Genomic DNA, 16,748 nt, shown 5'->3' on the forward strand with positions numbered 1-16,748 from the left:
TAATGAGGGGGAACGCATAACTCTGTAGGCGAGCTATGCTGCCTGTCACTCAGGCAGGAAAAGCAGAGAAAGCAAAAAGGTAACTACAACAGATAAGAGCAGCTTTATTCAACCAGCAAACTGTGACACTATAGACCACAGGCAAACAGAGACAGACCATCTGCTTGTACATCAAAAGATAAGCATTTAGCATAAACTGTTTAAAATGTAAGCTTGCCTCTATAGTCTCTGTTGGAGTACCAGCAAAGTTGGGAAATATGACAGGTTTAGCTGTGCTGCTGATTATAGTTTGTGTTTGCTTCAAAGTATGGGAAGGTTTTATGCTGACATGACACTAGTTACAACTAGAGTTACTAACACCTAACTCAAAGTCCTCCTGGCATGTATGAAAAGGCTATTTTGATATAGGCACGATGCACCAATAATGAAGGGGATGTTTTTTTACTGATTGTTTATCCTGTGTCTTTCCCACTCAAACGCCCACATGGAAAACCACAAAGCCCAGCCAATATAACTGGATTTTCAAATCCAAATGACTGGAGGTCTCAACCCCAAGGGGGGGAAAAAAACATTGATAGAATCAAACAAAAATGACCACATTCAGGAGCACACTTCTGTGCAAGTACTGCACTTACAACTCCCTCGCTGTGAGTCACATCAGCCAGACAAACTAGTTACACCTTAGGGTACAAATATGCCAAGTTCAGACAGGCTAATGGGTGTCTTCTGTATCAAAAGGATCTACATTACTTCAGTTCCTAATTGAAGTAATATTGAAAACAAAATATAAAACATGGCTAGTTGTATAACACATTTAACTAAAGCATGTCATCCTACCGAAAGGAACTGTGCAAAACAAAACCCCCATTAAAAAAAGGTTCACACTCGGGGGTTCCCCCTTTCTTTATCATTATTTTCATATGCTTGTCAGACACTTAGTAGCTACCACACTAAGTACCAAAACAGAGCCAGCTGCAATGCCTGCCGTCCCTACACCACACCCCAGCAATGGTAGGAGACCCTAGCCCAGTATTGAATTACACTCCTCCTCACCATTTCTGGATTAGAAGGCTGCCTGCTATAAAAGGCCACGTGTAAATCATCAACAAATGGGTGAGTTGCAGAGTAGACTGAGGGGTATGGGTGATTGATAAAACACCTGACTACAAGGAAGTAACTAAACTAGTAGTGTTAAGGAAGAAATCCACTAGTATGTATATTATGCAGCGAATATTTTATCTAGCTATATGACCGAGTTATAAAATATGATTATAAGCTATCTGGCTGGTGAATGTAACGTTAGCTAGCTAAGCGTTTAATGTTAGCTTGTCAGCAATGTATCTATAGGGAGGACATGGGATTAAACGCCACCCCCTCACTGATAGTGTGCAGTACTGTCAAAGTATATTTGGTATGTGGCTAGTCCACAAAATGTAGCTAGCTATTAAACATGAACGTTGGCTAACCAGTTAGCTTGTAAATTGAAGTTGTAGCTAGTAAATTGAAGTTGTAACATTAGCTAGCTAACGTTTGCTAAACAGCCAAGATTGGTATCTGAATTAAAGATTAGCTCGCTAACTAAACTATGTACAGTATGGGTAGGAGAATGGAGATGGCAATAATTAGCTAACCCCCCCTCAAAAAATAAAAAATAAATTAACGAAATGTAGTTACAAACCAAAGGACGAATCAAAAAGTCAACCCAGGCTGACGAACAAACTTTTTGCTAACGTTAGCTAGCTTGACATATTTGCTAGCTAACGTGAAACGAACGATTTGCTAGATATCTAACTACCGACGAAATGCATAAAAATATAAGTTGGGCTTGATATTATTGTAGCGCACATACCTTTATAAACAATAGTAAATGGCAGAATCCAGGGCTTCTCTGAACATGCTAACGAGTTAACAAGTACCCACACCATGCTCGGTTTGCCTGCAATGCTGCCATCTTGTTCTCTTAGACAACGAGGATCTCGATAAACCCACCATCTCCCACATGTTAAACTCCAAATAACTCACGTATTACACCATTAAATAAAACCAGTCTTCGTCCACTGCGTAGTTAACAACTGCCAGTTTCGGGAAAAAATGGCTCTTGTTGTCGTTTCAAGGGCCACGAAACCCATATTTCTAACCTTTGTGGGGACCAGTTGTTCCAGAGACCGCACTGTTCCAGCACTTTGCTCGTTGTTGCTGAGTCCCTCCCCACCCCTGTTGCGTGTGGAATGTTTGAGAGTCATGGAACAAGAGCAGAGAAATCGACTCACCATGAGCTGATTTTTGAGAAATGTGCTTGACATCAAAACTACATTTAAACTACAACAATTAACATTTATTAAAGATAAAAACAAAAAACTATGACAGATTTGTGCAGATGTGGACATTCCCCATAGCCTCATGTGATCAGTTACAGCAATACAATTATAGTACACATTTTAAAATGATTTTAATTTACCACCAATATCCTTAATTGAACTCCAATGCAATTAATGCAATTCTATCAAATGTATTTTCAATGTCATGGGGGTGACCCCACCACATAAAATATAAATAGAATCCGTTTTTAAACACAATTGATAAGGACTCTGCATTCTATCCATAACAATTCATTTTATATTCTGGGCAATTCTAAAATGTACACAATTTTTTTTCAAATCAAGAGCTGCCTGTAAGCTAGCCTTTGATCATGACTCTCATTACGCTTCAATCACACCGACAGGGAAGGCATTTTGGTACCCCAGAATTACATTATTTTCCAATGAAACGCTGCGTTTGCCTTGCAGCATTGCCAGAGGCAGTTGCAGTGCGTTCTGTGTGGTACAAACGTTGTATTTATCGAATGTATGCGTCAAACTGTATGTGTAGATGGCTTGACAGAAATAGTAGCATAAGGTGAATGTTGAACATTTGTTGCACACATATCCAGATGATGCTGCATACTATTTTGTGCGTTACACTATCGGTGTGATCAAGGTGTTACAATACATTACACATAAAGTCTCGAATACACGACAGCGCAGTTGCGTTTTGGTACACCAGAAGTACATTAATTTCCGATGGAACACTGCATTTGCCTTGCAGCATTGTTTTTTAGAGGCAGTTGCTGTGCATTCTGTGTGGTGCATACATTGGATTTATCACATTGTATGCATAGATGGCTTGACTGAAATGGTAGCAGATGCCTTGATCACACCTACAGCATCATTACACAAAATGGTATGCAGCATATGTGTGCAAAACAGTTAAACATTCACCATCTGCTACTATTTATGTCAAGCTGTCTATGCATACAATTTGATGGAGAAGTTCGATAAATCCAGCATATGCACCACACAGAACGTACTGAAACTGCCTCTGCACCCCAATGCTGCACGGCAAATGCAGCATTCCATTGGAAATGAATGTACTTCTGGTGTACCAAAATGCAATAACGATGTCGGTGTGATCTAGGCGTTAGGTGAAAGTTGAACTTTTGTTGCACACATATCCAGATGATGCTGCGTATCATTTGCACAAAAACGCTGTAGGTGTTTTCAAGGCATAAGTCATTGGATGAAGGCGTCTTCTGTAGGGGATATTGTTCTGTCGGGGTATATTGTTAACGATCAGGTCTGAACATTAAAACGCATCGCTTGCGGTACGGTTTTGGAAGCATAAGGACCTTGTCTTTATGCTTCCAAAGGACAGCAATAAATACTTTTCACAAATAAATATTGATAGACACTAGACAGGGCATTGACAGCCTAAACCTGCATGCGACTGGCAATAAACAATAACTGTGTTCATCTGATCAAATCAAATCAAATTATATTGGTCACATACACATTTTTAGCAGATGTTATTGTGGGTGTAGCAAAATGCTTGTGTTCCTAGCTCTAACAGTGCAGTAGTATCTAACAATTCGCAATACACACAAATCTGAAAGTAAAATAATGGAAATAATATATATATAAATATTAGTACGAGCAATGTCGGAGTGGCATTGACTAAAATACAATAGAGTAGAATACAGTATATACATATGAGATGAGTAAAGCAGCATGTAAACATTATTAAAGTGGCCAGTGATTGTATATAGTGATTAAAATGATTAAAGTGGCCATGTCTGTATATAGTGCAGCAGCCACTTGTAGGGGTGGCAGGTAGCCTAGTGGTTAGAGAGTTGGACTGAAAGGTTGCAAGATCAAATCCCCAAGCTGACAAGGTTAAAAAAAATCTGTCGTTCTGCCCCTGAACAAGGCAGTTAACCCATTGTTCCTAGGCTGTCATTGAAAATAAAAATTTGTTCTTAACTGACTTGCCTAGTCAAATAAATAGTAAGGTCCAGTGTAGAATAACTATGTCGTAGCTGTCTAGTGATGTGGTAACTAACAGGTGTGAAGCACCAGGGGAAATAACTCTCCAAGACCCTCAGAAGGTCTCCGAAACGTGTTAATTTTCCCACAGTAACTTGAAGTTAATGGCCGTGTTCAAGAGCATCCAGATGACTGCCAATTAACTAATATAATAAATATATAAATAAAGACTCATTATTTTTTGTACATCAGTCAGTCACAATTTACCCATACATTGCGGTTTTGATCCTCTTGAACATAGCCAATGTCTGGGCCAATATTGAAAGTGTTCTGTTTCCCTCTGCTGTTAGATATGTGTAACTCAAAATTAATAGAGCCACACAGTGGAAGTGTCATTATACCTATAAAACCTAGCGGTCAAACAGGGAAATAGTTCCAATAGTTTTTCCAACATTAATTTTTCCACATAGTTTTCTTTTTAAACACTTAAAATAAGGTCTGTGTATGCTTGCCCTGGCGTGAAATTTTGATAACGTAAATCCCACTCGGACAAGGTGACCTTTATCAATATATTCGCCTGTATTTACCCTCCACAAATGAAATGCTAATTAGCTGCTAAAGTGGCTATCATGAAGTACTACAAATGCCGTGATGATCTTACTGAGACTGCCTAATCGAGGCAAAGGTAAGAATCTCTGGATTAACTATGATAGCTAAATGTAGAAATTCATAAACTGGCCAAATGTATTTAAATGGACAATTCTTTGAACTGTCTTCTGCAAGTTTTAAATTGGCACAATACCTGTTAGCAAATGTGTCAGCTAGCGATGACATGCAGGGATTTATAGTTTTGCATGATGTCTACTTTCATGCTAATTAGCATTTTCAAATCAGAGTAAATAGAGCAGAATATATTGATACAAGTCACCTTGTCCTAGAGAGATTTACACAGCTATCAAAATGTCACACCAGGGCAAACCTACACAACACAGATCTTACTTTAAGAGTTTCTATGAAAGGTGGAAAAACAATTGGAACCATTTCCCTGTTTGACCGCTAGGTTTTATGGTATTTATGACTCATACTGTGGTGCTCTAGCCTTGCTTCCATTGCTCCAAGAGTCCCTAATGCAGTGTTTCCCAAACTCTGTACTTGGGACCGCAATTTGTGCACGTTTTGGTTTTTGCCCTAGCACTACACATCTGATTCAAATAAGCAACTATTCATCAAGCTTTAATTATTTGAATCAAAACTTTCCTAACGGTAAAAAAAAGCCTGGGGTTACAAAATAGAGTCAATTCTCCAACAAAGGACATGCTACACTCATATTAAATGCTTGTGCTTCTAGTTCCGACCGTGCAGTAATATCTAACAATTTCACAACAACTACCTTATACACACAAGTGTAAAGGAATGAATAAGAATATATGGAAGAGCGATGGCCGAACGGCATAGGCAAGATGGAGTAGATGGTATACAGAATTTACATATGAGATGAGTAATGTAGGGTATGTAAACATTTTATAAAGTGGCATTGTTTAAAGTGACTAGTGATACATTTATTGCATCCCATTTTTATTTATTAAAGTGGCTAGAGATTTGAGTCAGTATGTTGGCAGCAGCCACTCAATGTTAGTGATGGCTGTTTAACAGTCTGATGGCCTTGAGATAGAAGCTGTTTTTCAGTCTCGGTCCCAGCTTTGATGCACCTGTACTGACCTCGCCTTCTGGACAATAGTGGGGTGAACAGGCAGTGGCTCGGGTGGTTGTTCTCCTTGATTATCTTTTTGGCCTTCCTGTGACATCAGGTGGTGTAGGTGTCCTGGAGGGCAGGTAGTTTACCCCTGGTGATGCGTTGTGCAGACCTCACTACCCTCTGGAGAGCCTTACGGTTGTGGGCGGAGAAGTTGCTGTACCAGGCGGTGATACAGCCCAACAGGATGCTCTCGATTGTGCATCTCACAAGTTTGTGAGTGTTTTTGGTGACAAGCCAAATTTCTTCAGCCTCCTGTTGCGCCTTCTTCACCATGCTGTCTGTGTCGGTGGACCATTTCAGTTTGTCCGTGATGTGTATGCCGAGGAACTTAAAACTTTCCACCTTCTCCACTACTGTCCGGTCGATGTGGATAGGAGGGTGCTCCCTCTGCTGTTTCCTGAAGTCCACAATCATCTCCTTTGTTTTGTTTACATTGAATGTGAGGTTATTTTCCTGACACCACACTCCGAGGGCCCTCAACTCCTCCCTGTAGGCCGCCTCGTCGTTGTTGGTAATCAAGCCTACGACTCTAGTGTCGTCTGCAAACTTGATGATTGAGTTGGAGGCGTGCATGGCCACGCAGTCATGGGTGAACAGGGAGTACAGGAGGGGGCTGAGAACGCACCCTTATGGGGCCCCAGTGTTGAGGATCAGCGGGGTGGAGATGTTGTTTCCTACCCTCACCACCTGGAGGCGGCCCGTCAGAAAGTCCAGGACCCAGTTGCACAGGGCGGGTCAAGACCCAGGGTCTCAAGCTTAATAACAAGTTTGGAGGGTACTATGGTGTTAAATGCTGAACTGTAATCGATGCACAGCATTATTACATAGGTATTCCTCTTGTACAGATGGGTTAGGGCAGTGTGCAGTGTGATTGCGTTGTCTGTGGACCTATTGGGGCAGTAAGCAAATTTTACATAAATGTAAAAGCAAAAAAATATTCTCAGGATTGAAGTGCTTAGTGCTGGGTGCTGAACATCGCTTTATTGATATGTGATTACAGCATCACACATTACACTAAATACAGCAACTCGCCCAAGCCTCCCCATTTCTCCTTCACCCAAATCCAGACAGCTGATGTTCTGAAAGAGCTGCAAAATCTGGACCCCTACAAATCTGCCGGACTAGACAATATCTCTTTCTAAATTTATCTGCAGAAATTGTTGCAACCACTATTACTAGCCTGTTCAACCTCTCTTTCGTATCGTCTGAGATTCCCAAAGATTGGAAAGCTGCAGCGGTCATCCCCCTCTTCAAAAGGGGAGACACTCTAGACCCAAACTGCTACAGACCTATATCTATCCTACCCTGCCTTTCTAAGGTCTTCGAAAGCCAAGTTAACAAACAGATCACCAACCATTTCGAATCCCACCGCACCTTCTCCGCTATGCAATCTGGTTTCAGAGCTGGTCATGGGTGCACCTCAGCCACACTCAAGATCCTAAACGATATCATAACCGCCATCGATAAGAGACATTACTGTGCAGCCGTATTCATCAACCTAGCCAAGGCTTTAGATTCTGTCAATCACCACATCCTTTTCGGCAGACTCAACAGCCTTGGTTTCTCAAATGATTGCCTCGCCTGGTTCACCAACTACTTCTCTGATAGAGTTCAGTGTGTAAAATCGGAGGGCCTGTTGTCCGGACCTCTGGAAGTCTCTATGGGAGTGCCACAGGGTTCAATTCTCGGGCCGACTCTCTTCTCTGTATACATCAATGATGTCGCTCTTGCTGCTGGTGATTCTCTGATCCACCTCTACGCATACGACACCATTCTGTATACCTCTGGCCCTTCTTTGGACACTGTGTTAAGTAACCTCCAGACGAGCTTCAATGCCATACAACTCTCCTTCCGTGGCCTCCAACTGCTTTTAAATGCAAGTAAAACTAAATGCATGCTCTTCAACCGATCGCTGCCCGCACCTGCCTGCCCGTCCAGCATCACTACTCTGGACAACTAAAAATACCTAGGTGTCTGGTTAGACTGTAAACTCTCCTTCCAGACGCACATTAAGCATCTCCAATCCAAAATTAAATCTAGGATCGGCTTCCTATTTCGCAAGAAAGTGTCCTTCACTCATGCTGCCAAACATACCCTTGTAAAACTATTCTACCGATCCTTGACTTCGACGATGTCATTAACAAAAATAGCCTCCAACACTCTACTCAGCATACTGGATGAAGTCTATTACAGTACCATCTGTTTTGTCACCAAAGTCCCATATACTACCCACCACCCCAACCTGTATGCTCTCGTTGGCTGGCCCTCACTACATATTTGTCGCCAAACCCATTGGCTACAGGTCATCATTTTCCTGCCTTATCTCAGCTCACTGGTCACCATAGCAACACCCACCTGTAGCACGCGCTCCAACAGGTATATTGCACTGGTCATCCCCAAAGCCAACACTTACATTGGCCGCCTTTCCTTCCAGTTCTCTGCTGCCAATGATTGAAACAAATTGCAAAAATCTCTGAAGCTGGAGACATATCTCCCTCACTAACTTTAAGCATCAGCTGTCAGAGCAGCTTACCGATCACTGTACACAGCACATCCAACTTCCTCATCCCCATATTATTTATCCTCTTGCACCCCAATAGCTCTACTTTCACATCTGCACATCTCACACCAGTGTTGATTCTTAATTGTAATCATTTTGCCTTACCTCCCTACATTTGCACACTTTGTACATAGATTTGTGTTGACTACATTTGTTTATGTAACTTGTGTAACTTGTGACACTGCTTTGAGTCATCTTGGCCAGGTAGCAGTTGTAAATGAGAGTTTCTCAACTGGCCAACCTGGTTAAAAAAAATATATATATATATATTTAGGGTAGGGACGTCCCAAGGATCCCTGATAGCACTAACCGGTGAAAATGGTCACTAGTTACCACAGTCATAAACCCCGCCTATTTCTACAATCTCTTAATGTGATTTTAAACCCAACCATAACCACACTGCCAACCTTATGCATGACCCTCACTAAATTAAGACCAGAAATACAATATGACTTTGGTAAGTGGAAACGGGTGAACATGGCGTTTTACGGCATCGACTGTGGCCAAAATGACAAACTTCAGAAACTCAGAAATTCGCAACATCAGTTCCAATGTGCGTATTGCCTTTTGGATACTGTGGGAAATGGAGCTCATCTTTCTATGAGTTTAAGTCAAAATGTTCAATAAGTTCTCAGATTACTACAATTTCATTATTTATGATTATGACAGTGTGCAATGTACCATGGTGTCCATTGATTAAGACTTTATTTAAATTTAATTCAGAATCACATGCATACAAAGTGACCTAGGCATGTACAAAGTGATATTTTGACAACATTGACAATGGCTACACACTGACAGCAGACACAGAATCTCCAAAATACTGAACAAATATTTCTGGGTGGCCTTGGTAAAATTGCCTGAGGAGCCGTTTCCTCTCTTTGGCAGAGTGCTTTGGGTCTTCATTAATATTCCTCAGTAACACCAACAGTGCTTCTTGTGTTGTTCTTTGAGTACAGTCAGAATAAGCCTTTGTTGAGACTTGCTGACAGAACGTGGACCCTAAGGACAATGGAGAAAACAAAATGTAAGTGATGTATTTGAGGCAGTCAGCACTCTTCCACAAAGATTACTACTAGATAGATATTTTACCTGTCACATCTGGTTGTTCCCCTTGCACAACTCTGGCAAGTTTGTCACTGACCAGCTTGTGCAAAGATCCTGGTATCTGAGACAGAAATGTTTCAAGCCAGCCATATATCAAACTTGATGTAATGATCGCATGCTCATATGGCATTCACAACAGAGTGGTAATAAGAATACATGAGTTATTTGCACACGCAGTGTGAATCCACCTTTTTTTTTTACAATTTATTTTACCCCCTTTTTCTCCAATTCCATAGTATCCAATTATTCGTAGTTACTATCTTGTCTCATCGCTACAACTCCCGTACGGGCTCGGGAGAGATGAAGGTCGAAAGTCATGCGTCCTCCGAAACACAACCCAACCAAGCTGCACTGCTTCTTAGCACACCGCGCATCCAACCAGGAAGCCAGCTGCACCAATGTGTCGGAGGAAACGCTGTGCACCTGGCGACCTTGGTTAGCATGCACTGCACCCGGCCCGCCACAGGAGTCGCTAGTGCGCGATGAGACAAGGATAACCCTACTGTCCAAACCCTCCCTAACCCGGACGACGCTAGGCCAAGTGTGCGTCGCCCCCACGGACCCCCCGGCTGCGACAGAGCCTGGGCGCGAACCCAGAGACTCTGGTGGCACAGCTAGCGCTAAGACCACTGCGCCACCTGGGAGGCAAATCCAGCACCTTTCTAATATTGAGCTGCGTGTACACAATGTAAAGAGCAATGTTTTCTACACTCAGTATATATAGCTTTTCAAGAAAACAAATAAATCAGTCACTGCTCTGTCAACAAATCAAGAATACCTTAAAAATGTAATGGCGGTTGTCCAGCATAAACAGCACCAGGAGGTCCACTTTCTCTTTGGCTAAAGATTTGCTGTGGATGATGGCTCTGGAAAAAGCCATCTTCACAACCATTTTGTTCTCAATCTGAAAATGAGACCATACAAGTTATTCCAACATTATGAACAATTTGATTCTGGTTAATCAAGATCTGGCAGGTAGTGTAGCAGTTAAGAGCATTGGGTCAGTAACCGAAAGTCCTCGTTTAAATCCCAGAGCAGTGTGAAAATCTTGAGCATGGCACTCAACCCTAATTGCGCCTGTAAACTCCTCTGGATAAGAGCGTCTGCTAAATGAGTCAAAAGTAAATTAATAAGAACGCTGACTCCATACAGAAATAACTATCCCATGGTCTTCACCTCTTTGTCCAGCTTGATTTCCAGCGGGTCTGCAGCCATAGCCATGAAGCTCAACAATGTGCGCAGTTCCTCCCGCTTACGAGGGTGCAGAAGCTTCAAACACAACTGCAGTGCCTCAAGAGCTTTATAAAACTTCGCATTCACTGCAAAAAAAGAAGCACAAGTTAATGCAGCCCTACAAATTGCTTATGATAGACCTGGAAACAATGAAAAAAATTAAAAAGTATAAAAAGTGCCAATCATGACCCAAGTAATATGAAGTGGCCATAGCTCTGGTCTCACCTAGTAATTCGGTAACCCCAGTGTAGATGTCGGACATGTGGTTGGCGAGCAGGGGTGAGCGGTCGGACTGGCCATAGTATTTCACCAATGTTTCATACAGCAGAAGTTTGCACTGCTGGGTGCCTGAGCCTGAACAACAGGGCTGACCCTGGCCGACACCCACCACGTCTGGACACCTGGGCAGATCACGGCTCACCTCCACCACCTGCTGGTCAGGCAGGAACTCCAGACAGTCCAATGCTGCTGTAAGCCAATCATCCTCCCTTCAACAGAATAAAATAATCAAATCATGTGCCACTGAAACTTATGTCACTCACCACCAGGAATATTATACTCCGTAGGCCTGCATGAGATAAGCTTCATTCATGTTAAAAATATCCATCTTAGCTATTCAAGTAAGACCAATAAGTCACACTACATACTGTGAGTCCTTGAAGGCCCTCAGGATCTCACGGTCCAGGTAGTTGCTGGTGTAAATCAAGTCTGGGTCCCTCTGTGCCATGCGACGGGGAGAGGTCTCTCCACCTTCTAACAGATTGTCCAACATAGGGAGCTCTACCAGCTGTAGCAGTCTCAGCATCGTTTCCTCACGCAACACTTCATCAACCACTACAGAGTAAAGGAATGGACTGTCAACTAGAGTTCAATACTAGTCCTGGGGACCGAGATGCAGCACATTTTAGTTTTTGCCCAATACCAGCACCTCTGATGTAATTAAATCAGATGATACCGACTTTACACTATCATAGTAGATGACTTACGGGTCTGTGGTAATGGAGAATCAATGTGTGCTTTGCTTGGACTCAGACTCAGGTTTCCCAGGACAGTTTCCAACAGTTGGTTGGATCTCAGAGGTGTACCATGTGAATAGAGTTGCTCCTCTTGCCTACAACATTTGAAAGCAAAGTTAAATAAACACTACATCCAATTAATATTTCATATTGATTTGTCTCAAATAAAAGAAATAGAATCAAAACAAATAACCACCTGCAAGAAGCACTGCAAAAGGTGCTTTGAATACCAGGAGAAAGGACTCCTTTTTCAAGTTCATCCATAGAAGGCATTTGTGTGTTCAGAAACCTGTAGAGGTAACCATTGCTGTCCTGGAAAACATCTTGCCTCTTATCTTTGCCAAAAACCTTTGCTCCAACTGTCTCAAACACCTTACAGTCCAGGAGGGCCTGGCAAACACGCACCACCTTGTCCCGTGAGATGTCAGCACCTTCAAAGAACTTGTTCTGGACTATATGGGCCAACACCACAGACACTGCATCTGACCCCAGAAAGCAGTCATTATGCGACTTCAGGTGAAATCGCCTACGCTTCACCTTTACAGACATTTTGAGGTTGGCAATGATGCTGCTCCACATAGGAGAGGCCTGGAATGACTTATGGACCATGCCATGACCTGTAACACAAAATAAGTGAGAAAAGAAACTGGTTATAGGTTTAACCATATCCTTGGTTAAACCATCAGCAGCTAGTGCTTGATAAACAGTGTTGGTAGACCACTCAATGCCTTCAAGGACAACAAGACGGGAAAGTAAAATGTACCAACACACAAATCCATGGGAGTCATTGGTTTGATTGTTATGTAGAAAAATATGACAACCATGTAGGCTAATTATTGGTGCACACGTCTACAGCCATCAATAAAGGTCAAAGTTTGTACCTGGAGAACGCAGACCCAACTTTCCAGACAAATTCAGCGCGGCAGCTCTCTCCTTTACTGTGGCCATTCCTATTGGTAAGGATGGTGGTGACGTAATGAAGAAGAAAAAAACGTTCTGTCCAAAACGTTACCCTTTTATTCATTCCTCAGGTGAGCAAGGGAAACCTTAATTAGCTGTTAAAGACGCAGTAGAATAATAAGTAGAATAGTATACGAACGCAGTAGGCATTATCCCTGCTGATTACATCAATTGAACTTGATCAATTGAGCGAATGTAACAAAAATGTTGGCTACTCATTTCGATTTAAAATAGTGGTATGTAGTGAATAGTAGAACTAACCAGCATGGATTGTTTTGTCAAAGAGCTCGCTTTTACATTTTCGGTGTCTTCTACTCCAAGGACTACGCTAATACAGCGTAAAGGACACTTTGGAACAATTACACAATTGGACACTAGATGGCAGGCAGAGCAAATAAACGCTCGTTCCGTTTATGTAAAGTAATTTGTAGTTATGATCTATTGGTCAGTCAGTTTAAAAACAATATGTCAGGTTTCTGCATCTTGTTTTGTATTCCCATTGTGATTGGTTCCTGAGCCCATAGGAGGACCACTTGAAATGTTAAGTTTTACGTTATTAAATAAGCACTTTCATAAACGTCCACTGTCCTCCAAGAGTTGCTGCATTTCCTCTTAACTTCAGTCTGTTGCATTTATCTTGGTTGGAGAGCGAGGTAGCAGCAGCGTTCCCTTCCCTTCCTTTTACAAAAGTAGAATAATGTGGACAGGTCTAGCCACACAGTGTGTATGGAATGCACTGTCACCCACCAGTCGACATATTGGGTTGCAGCTACCATACTTGGTTGGCTAGGGTCGTCACTAGTTACCACAGCCACAAAGTTATATACCCCGCCTATCTCTACAAATGATCTTCTTAAAATGTGATTAAAACCTTACCCTAACCTTTACCACACTGATAACATTATGCCTTACCCTAAATTAAAAACAAAATAAAAATGTTGTGTTAATGAATTGTAACGATATAGCCAAGTTTTACTTTGTGGTTGTGGTAACTAATTGAAGCCGTTGACTAAGGTAGCCAGATATCTGTATATAATGATGAGATACTAATATACATGCCCTAACAATGGAAGTCGTTGTCCCAAAGGTGGGAAGCTTAGCTCCAATAATAAGCCCATAGAAACTCATTGGCTTTATTTTGGACATATTTTGTCGAGGGTGAAACCTCTCGCTTCGCCTCTTCCTCTCTGGGTAGGCCTATATGTTGCTCATTCAGTCTTCACTTCTCAACGACTTGTTATAGATATGCTGCTGTGCATGTGTCAGACCAGCGCCAAATTCAGTCCAGTTTTTCCTCGCGATTTGAAAGTGTGTTCTGTGCACCCGCCTCTCCCCTGGCTGTGCGCGAGCTATGCTATGAATTTACCCAACATGTCAGGTAGCGAGGCCTACTACACATTACCTTTGTTACTAGCCATGTTTTTTCATAAATGTAGCTCAACAAACAACACTGTCATTAGATATACTTTGAACCTTGCTAGAATATTTATTTAAAGTCGCTTATTGTGTTTTCTAAAAAGTGTGCCTGTTTCTTCACATCTAACGTTACAACGGCAATAAGCTGAAAATGGTAAATCACCATGCTATAGCTAGCCAGCTGACGTTAGCTCGCTGGTAGTGGCAGAGGGGATCTAGCGGTAAGTCGATACCAGTGAATTGTTCTGGTCCTTAGGACTTGAAGACACGTTTAGGGAAAGCGATTTTACAGGTAGCCCAGAATTGAGTTGACCACAAACCAGGCAGGGTGTATTCATTAGTCGGATTCCGCTACAAAACGTTTTGCAAAGGAAAACCTTAACTTCAAACGTTCAATGTCATGCAACGAAAACGAGGTTCTATTGAACAAATTCAAGTAGGCCCTCCCCGTGCTGTTCCATTTGGTTCCTACTCTAAACTCTTTCCGTGACAGAACGTTTTCCAACAGAATCAGACTAATAGGGGCTCCCGGGTGAATAGAGGCTCCCGGGTGGCGCAGCAAGTGTAAGGCACTGCATCTCAGTGGTAGAGGCGTTACTACAAACCCTGGTTCGATTCCAGGCTGTATCACAACCGGCTGTGATTGGGAGTCCCATAGGGCGGTGCACAATTGGCCCAGCGTCGTCCGGGTTATGAGCGGGCTGGGATGTCCTTGTCCCATCGCGCTCTAGTGACTCCTTGTGGCGCTCTTGACTTCGGTCGCCAGCTGTACAGTGTTTCCTCAGACACATTGGTGCTGCTGGCTTCCAGGTTAATGCGAGCAGTGTGTCAAAAAGCAGTGCGGTTGGTGGCATCGTGTTTCAAAGGACGCATGGCTCTCGACCTTCGCCTCTCCCGAGTCCATACGGGAGTTGCAGCAATGGGACAAGACTGTAACTACCAATTGGATATCACGAAAAAAGGGTTAAAGTACTCCAAAAATAATAATATCGCATTTTCGGTGCAAAACGGAAAACTGAAAAAGTAGGGAGAAATCAAACAAATATAAAACTAGATTGATCACGTGGAGAGCAGATCTCTTAATGTTTATATTCAAAGAAATAGGCATTGAGGCATTCAGAGACATGTACAGGACACAATTAAATCAATTAATTTGATATTCCAGATCTAACACTGTTCCTTTATAGAGTAAGTGTTGAGAGTATTTTCACTCTATTTCTCAGAAGACTTGGCTATCTTAGATTTTTTTAAAGTCCTGAATCATATTTGGAACACAATAAAACTATGCAGAAACAGACTGGCACAATTTTTTAAACGTTAGATATCAGTATATTAACAGAAAAAATATATGATAAAGTAAAAGACTATAGTTAAAAGTATGTTACTGCTTGGCTGATGCAAAATCCGCCACCCACCATGGGTGTTACTGTATCGTTTTATTTAACCTTTATTTCAACATGGAGTCATATGTGAGGTACCTTAGTCGTCATATCCTGCATGTTCCTGTCATGTAGTTCCTGGTTATCTAAAGCTTTTAAAATCACCCCATAAATTAATCATAATAATGAAAGTAATAGGCCTATGTTATTTTATTTGCACAGTATTTTGTGTGGTATGAATCTATAATGCTTCTTCACATAGGCTAATTAAGCAATAAGGCCCGGGGGGGTGTGGTATATGGCCAATATACCATGGCTAAGGGCTGTTATGCATGACGCAACGTGGAGTGCCTGGATACAGCCCTTAGCCGTGGTATATTGGCCATATACCACAAACCCCCGAGGTGCCTTATTGCTATTATAAACTGGTTGCCCACTTAATTAAAGCAGTAAAAATACAAGTTTTGTCATACCCATGGTATACGATCCGAAATACCATGGCTGTCACCCAATCAGCATTCAGGGCTCAAACCACCCAGTTTATAATCTCTAACAATGTTATTGAGTTCAGTAACCACCTCATGTAATTATGTAATTGTAGTATATGAGCCCTAAATACTTTGCTGTAGCTGTGCTTAAAGAATTTAAGTCAGAGTAGCATTCACGATAGATGACATTGTGATTAAATACGTATTATCCTCACCTCAGGGCTTTGATTATGGCAGTGTTTTTTTCTCAGTGCATTACAGGACAATAGTCATATAACTCACAAAAGGTCATACAGACTTCATGTTGCTGATGGGAATTATCCCGTTATGTGGATGGTGTCCTTTTAATTTAGCTTTTCATGGTTTATAGAATTGTTTAATATCTGCTCAAGTGAATCAGTGGAGAGGCAAATAAAGACATTGGCCCCCCAGGTCACAATGTCATTTATGATAGTAGCAAATTCTAACGGGATCATTTAATCCCTGCACATGATTGAGTACGGTGCAGGTTAAATGGAGAAAATACTCTTCTATT

At 41.9% G+C, this 16,748-nt stretch overlaps 2 protein-coding genes across 3 annotated transcripts in view; both read right to left on the reverse strand.

Moving 5' to 3' along the window:
• Positions 1–2,198, reverse strand: part of LOC139374763 (homeodomain-interacting protein kinase 3-like) — a 48,771-nt gene extending 46,573 nt beyond the window's left edge. Inside the window, exon 1 of one of the 2 annotated variants that reach the window (XM_071115896.1) lies at positions 2,023–2,198. The gene's annotated coding sequence lies outside the window, so the exon portion shown is untranslated. The remainder of the gene's footprint in view (positions 1–2,022) is intronic. The other variant, XM_071115905.1, reaches the window with a different exon arrangement.
• A 7,203-nt stretch (positions 2,199–9,401) lies between these two features.
• LOC139382734 (DEP domain-containing protein 7-like) lies at positions 9,402–12,937 on the reverse strand. The gene is made up of 9 exons (XM_071126849.1): positions 12,852–12,937; positions 12,167–12,587; positions 11,941–12,065; positions 11,602–11,788; positions 11,180–11,442; positions 10,898–11,040; positions 10,500–10,625; positions 9,707–9,782; positions 9,402–9,616 (listed from the first exon to the last, which is right to left on the reverse strand). The coding sequence occupies exons 1-9, from the start codon at positions 12,916–12,918 to the stop codon at positions 9,402–9,404; spliced, it is 1,623 nt and encodes a 540-aa protein (XP_070982950.1). The 5' UTR covers positions 12,919–12,937.
• Positions 12,938–16,748: the final 3,811 nt, after the last annotated feature.

This window comes from Oncorhynchus clarkii, chromosome 2 (assembly GCF_045791955.1).
Source record: "Oncorhynchus clarkii lewisi isolate Uvic-CL-2024 chromosome 2, UVic_Ocla_1.0, whole genome shotgun sequence".
NCBI lineage: Eukaryota > Metazoa > Chordata > Actinopteri > Salmoniformes > Salmonidae > Oncorhynchus > Oncorhynchus clarkii.

Coding starts and splice junctions, on each gene's coding strand:
- LOC139382734 (XM_071126849.1), bottom strand. CDS start 12,918: ATGGCCACAGTAAAGGAGAGAGCTGCCGCGCTGAATTTGTCTGGAAAG. Junction 11,789..11,940: donor TTCTCCATTACCACAGACCC/GTAAGTCATCTA, acceptor TTTACTCTGTAG/TGGTTGATGAAGTGTTGCGT. Junction 9,617..9,706: donor GGAACAACCAGATGTGACAG/GTAAAATATCTA, acceptor CATTGTCCTTAG/GGTCCACGTTCTGTCAGCAA.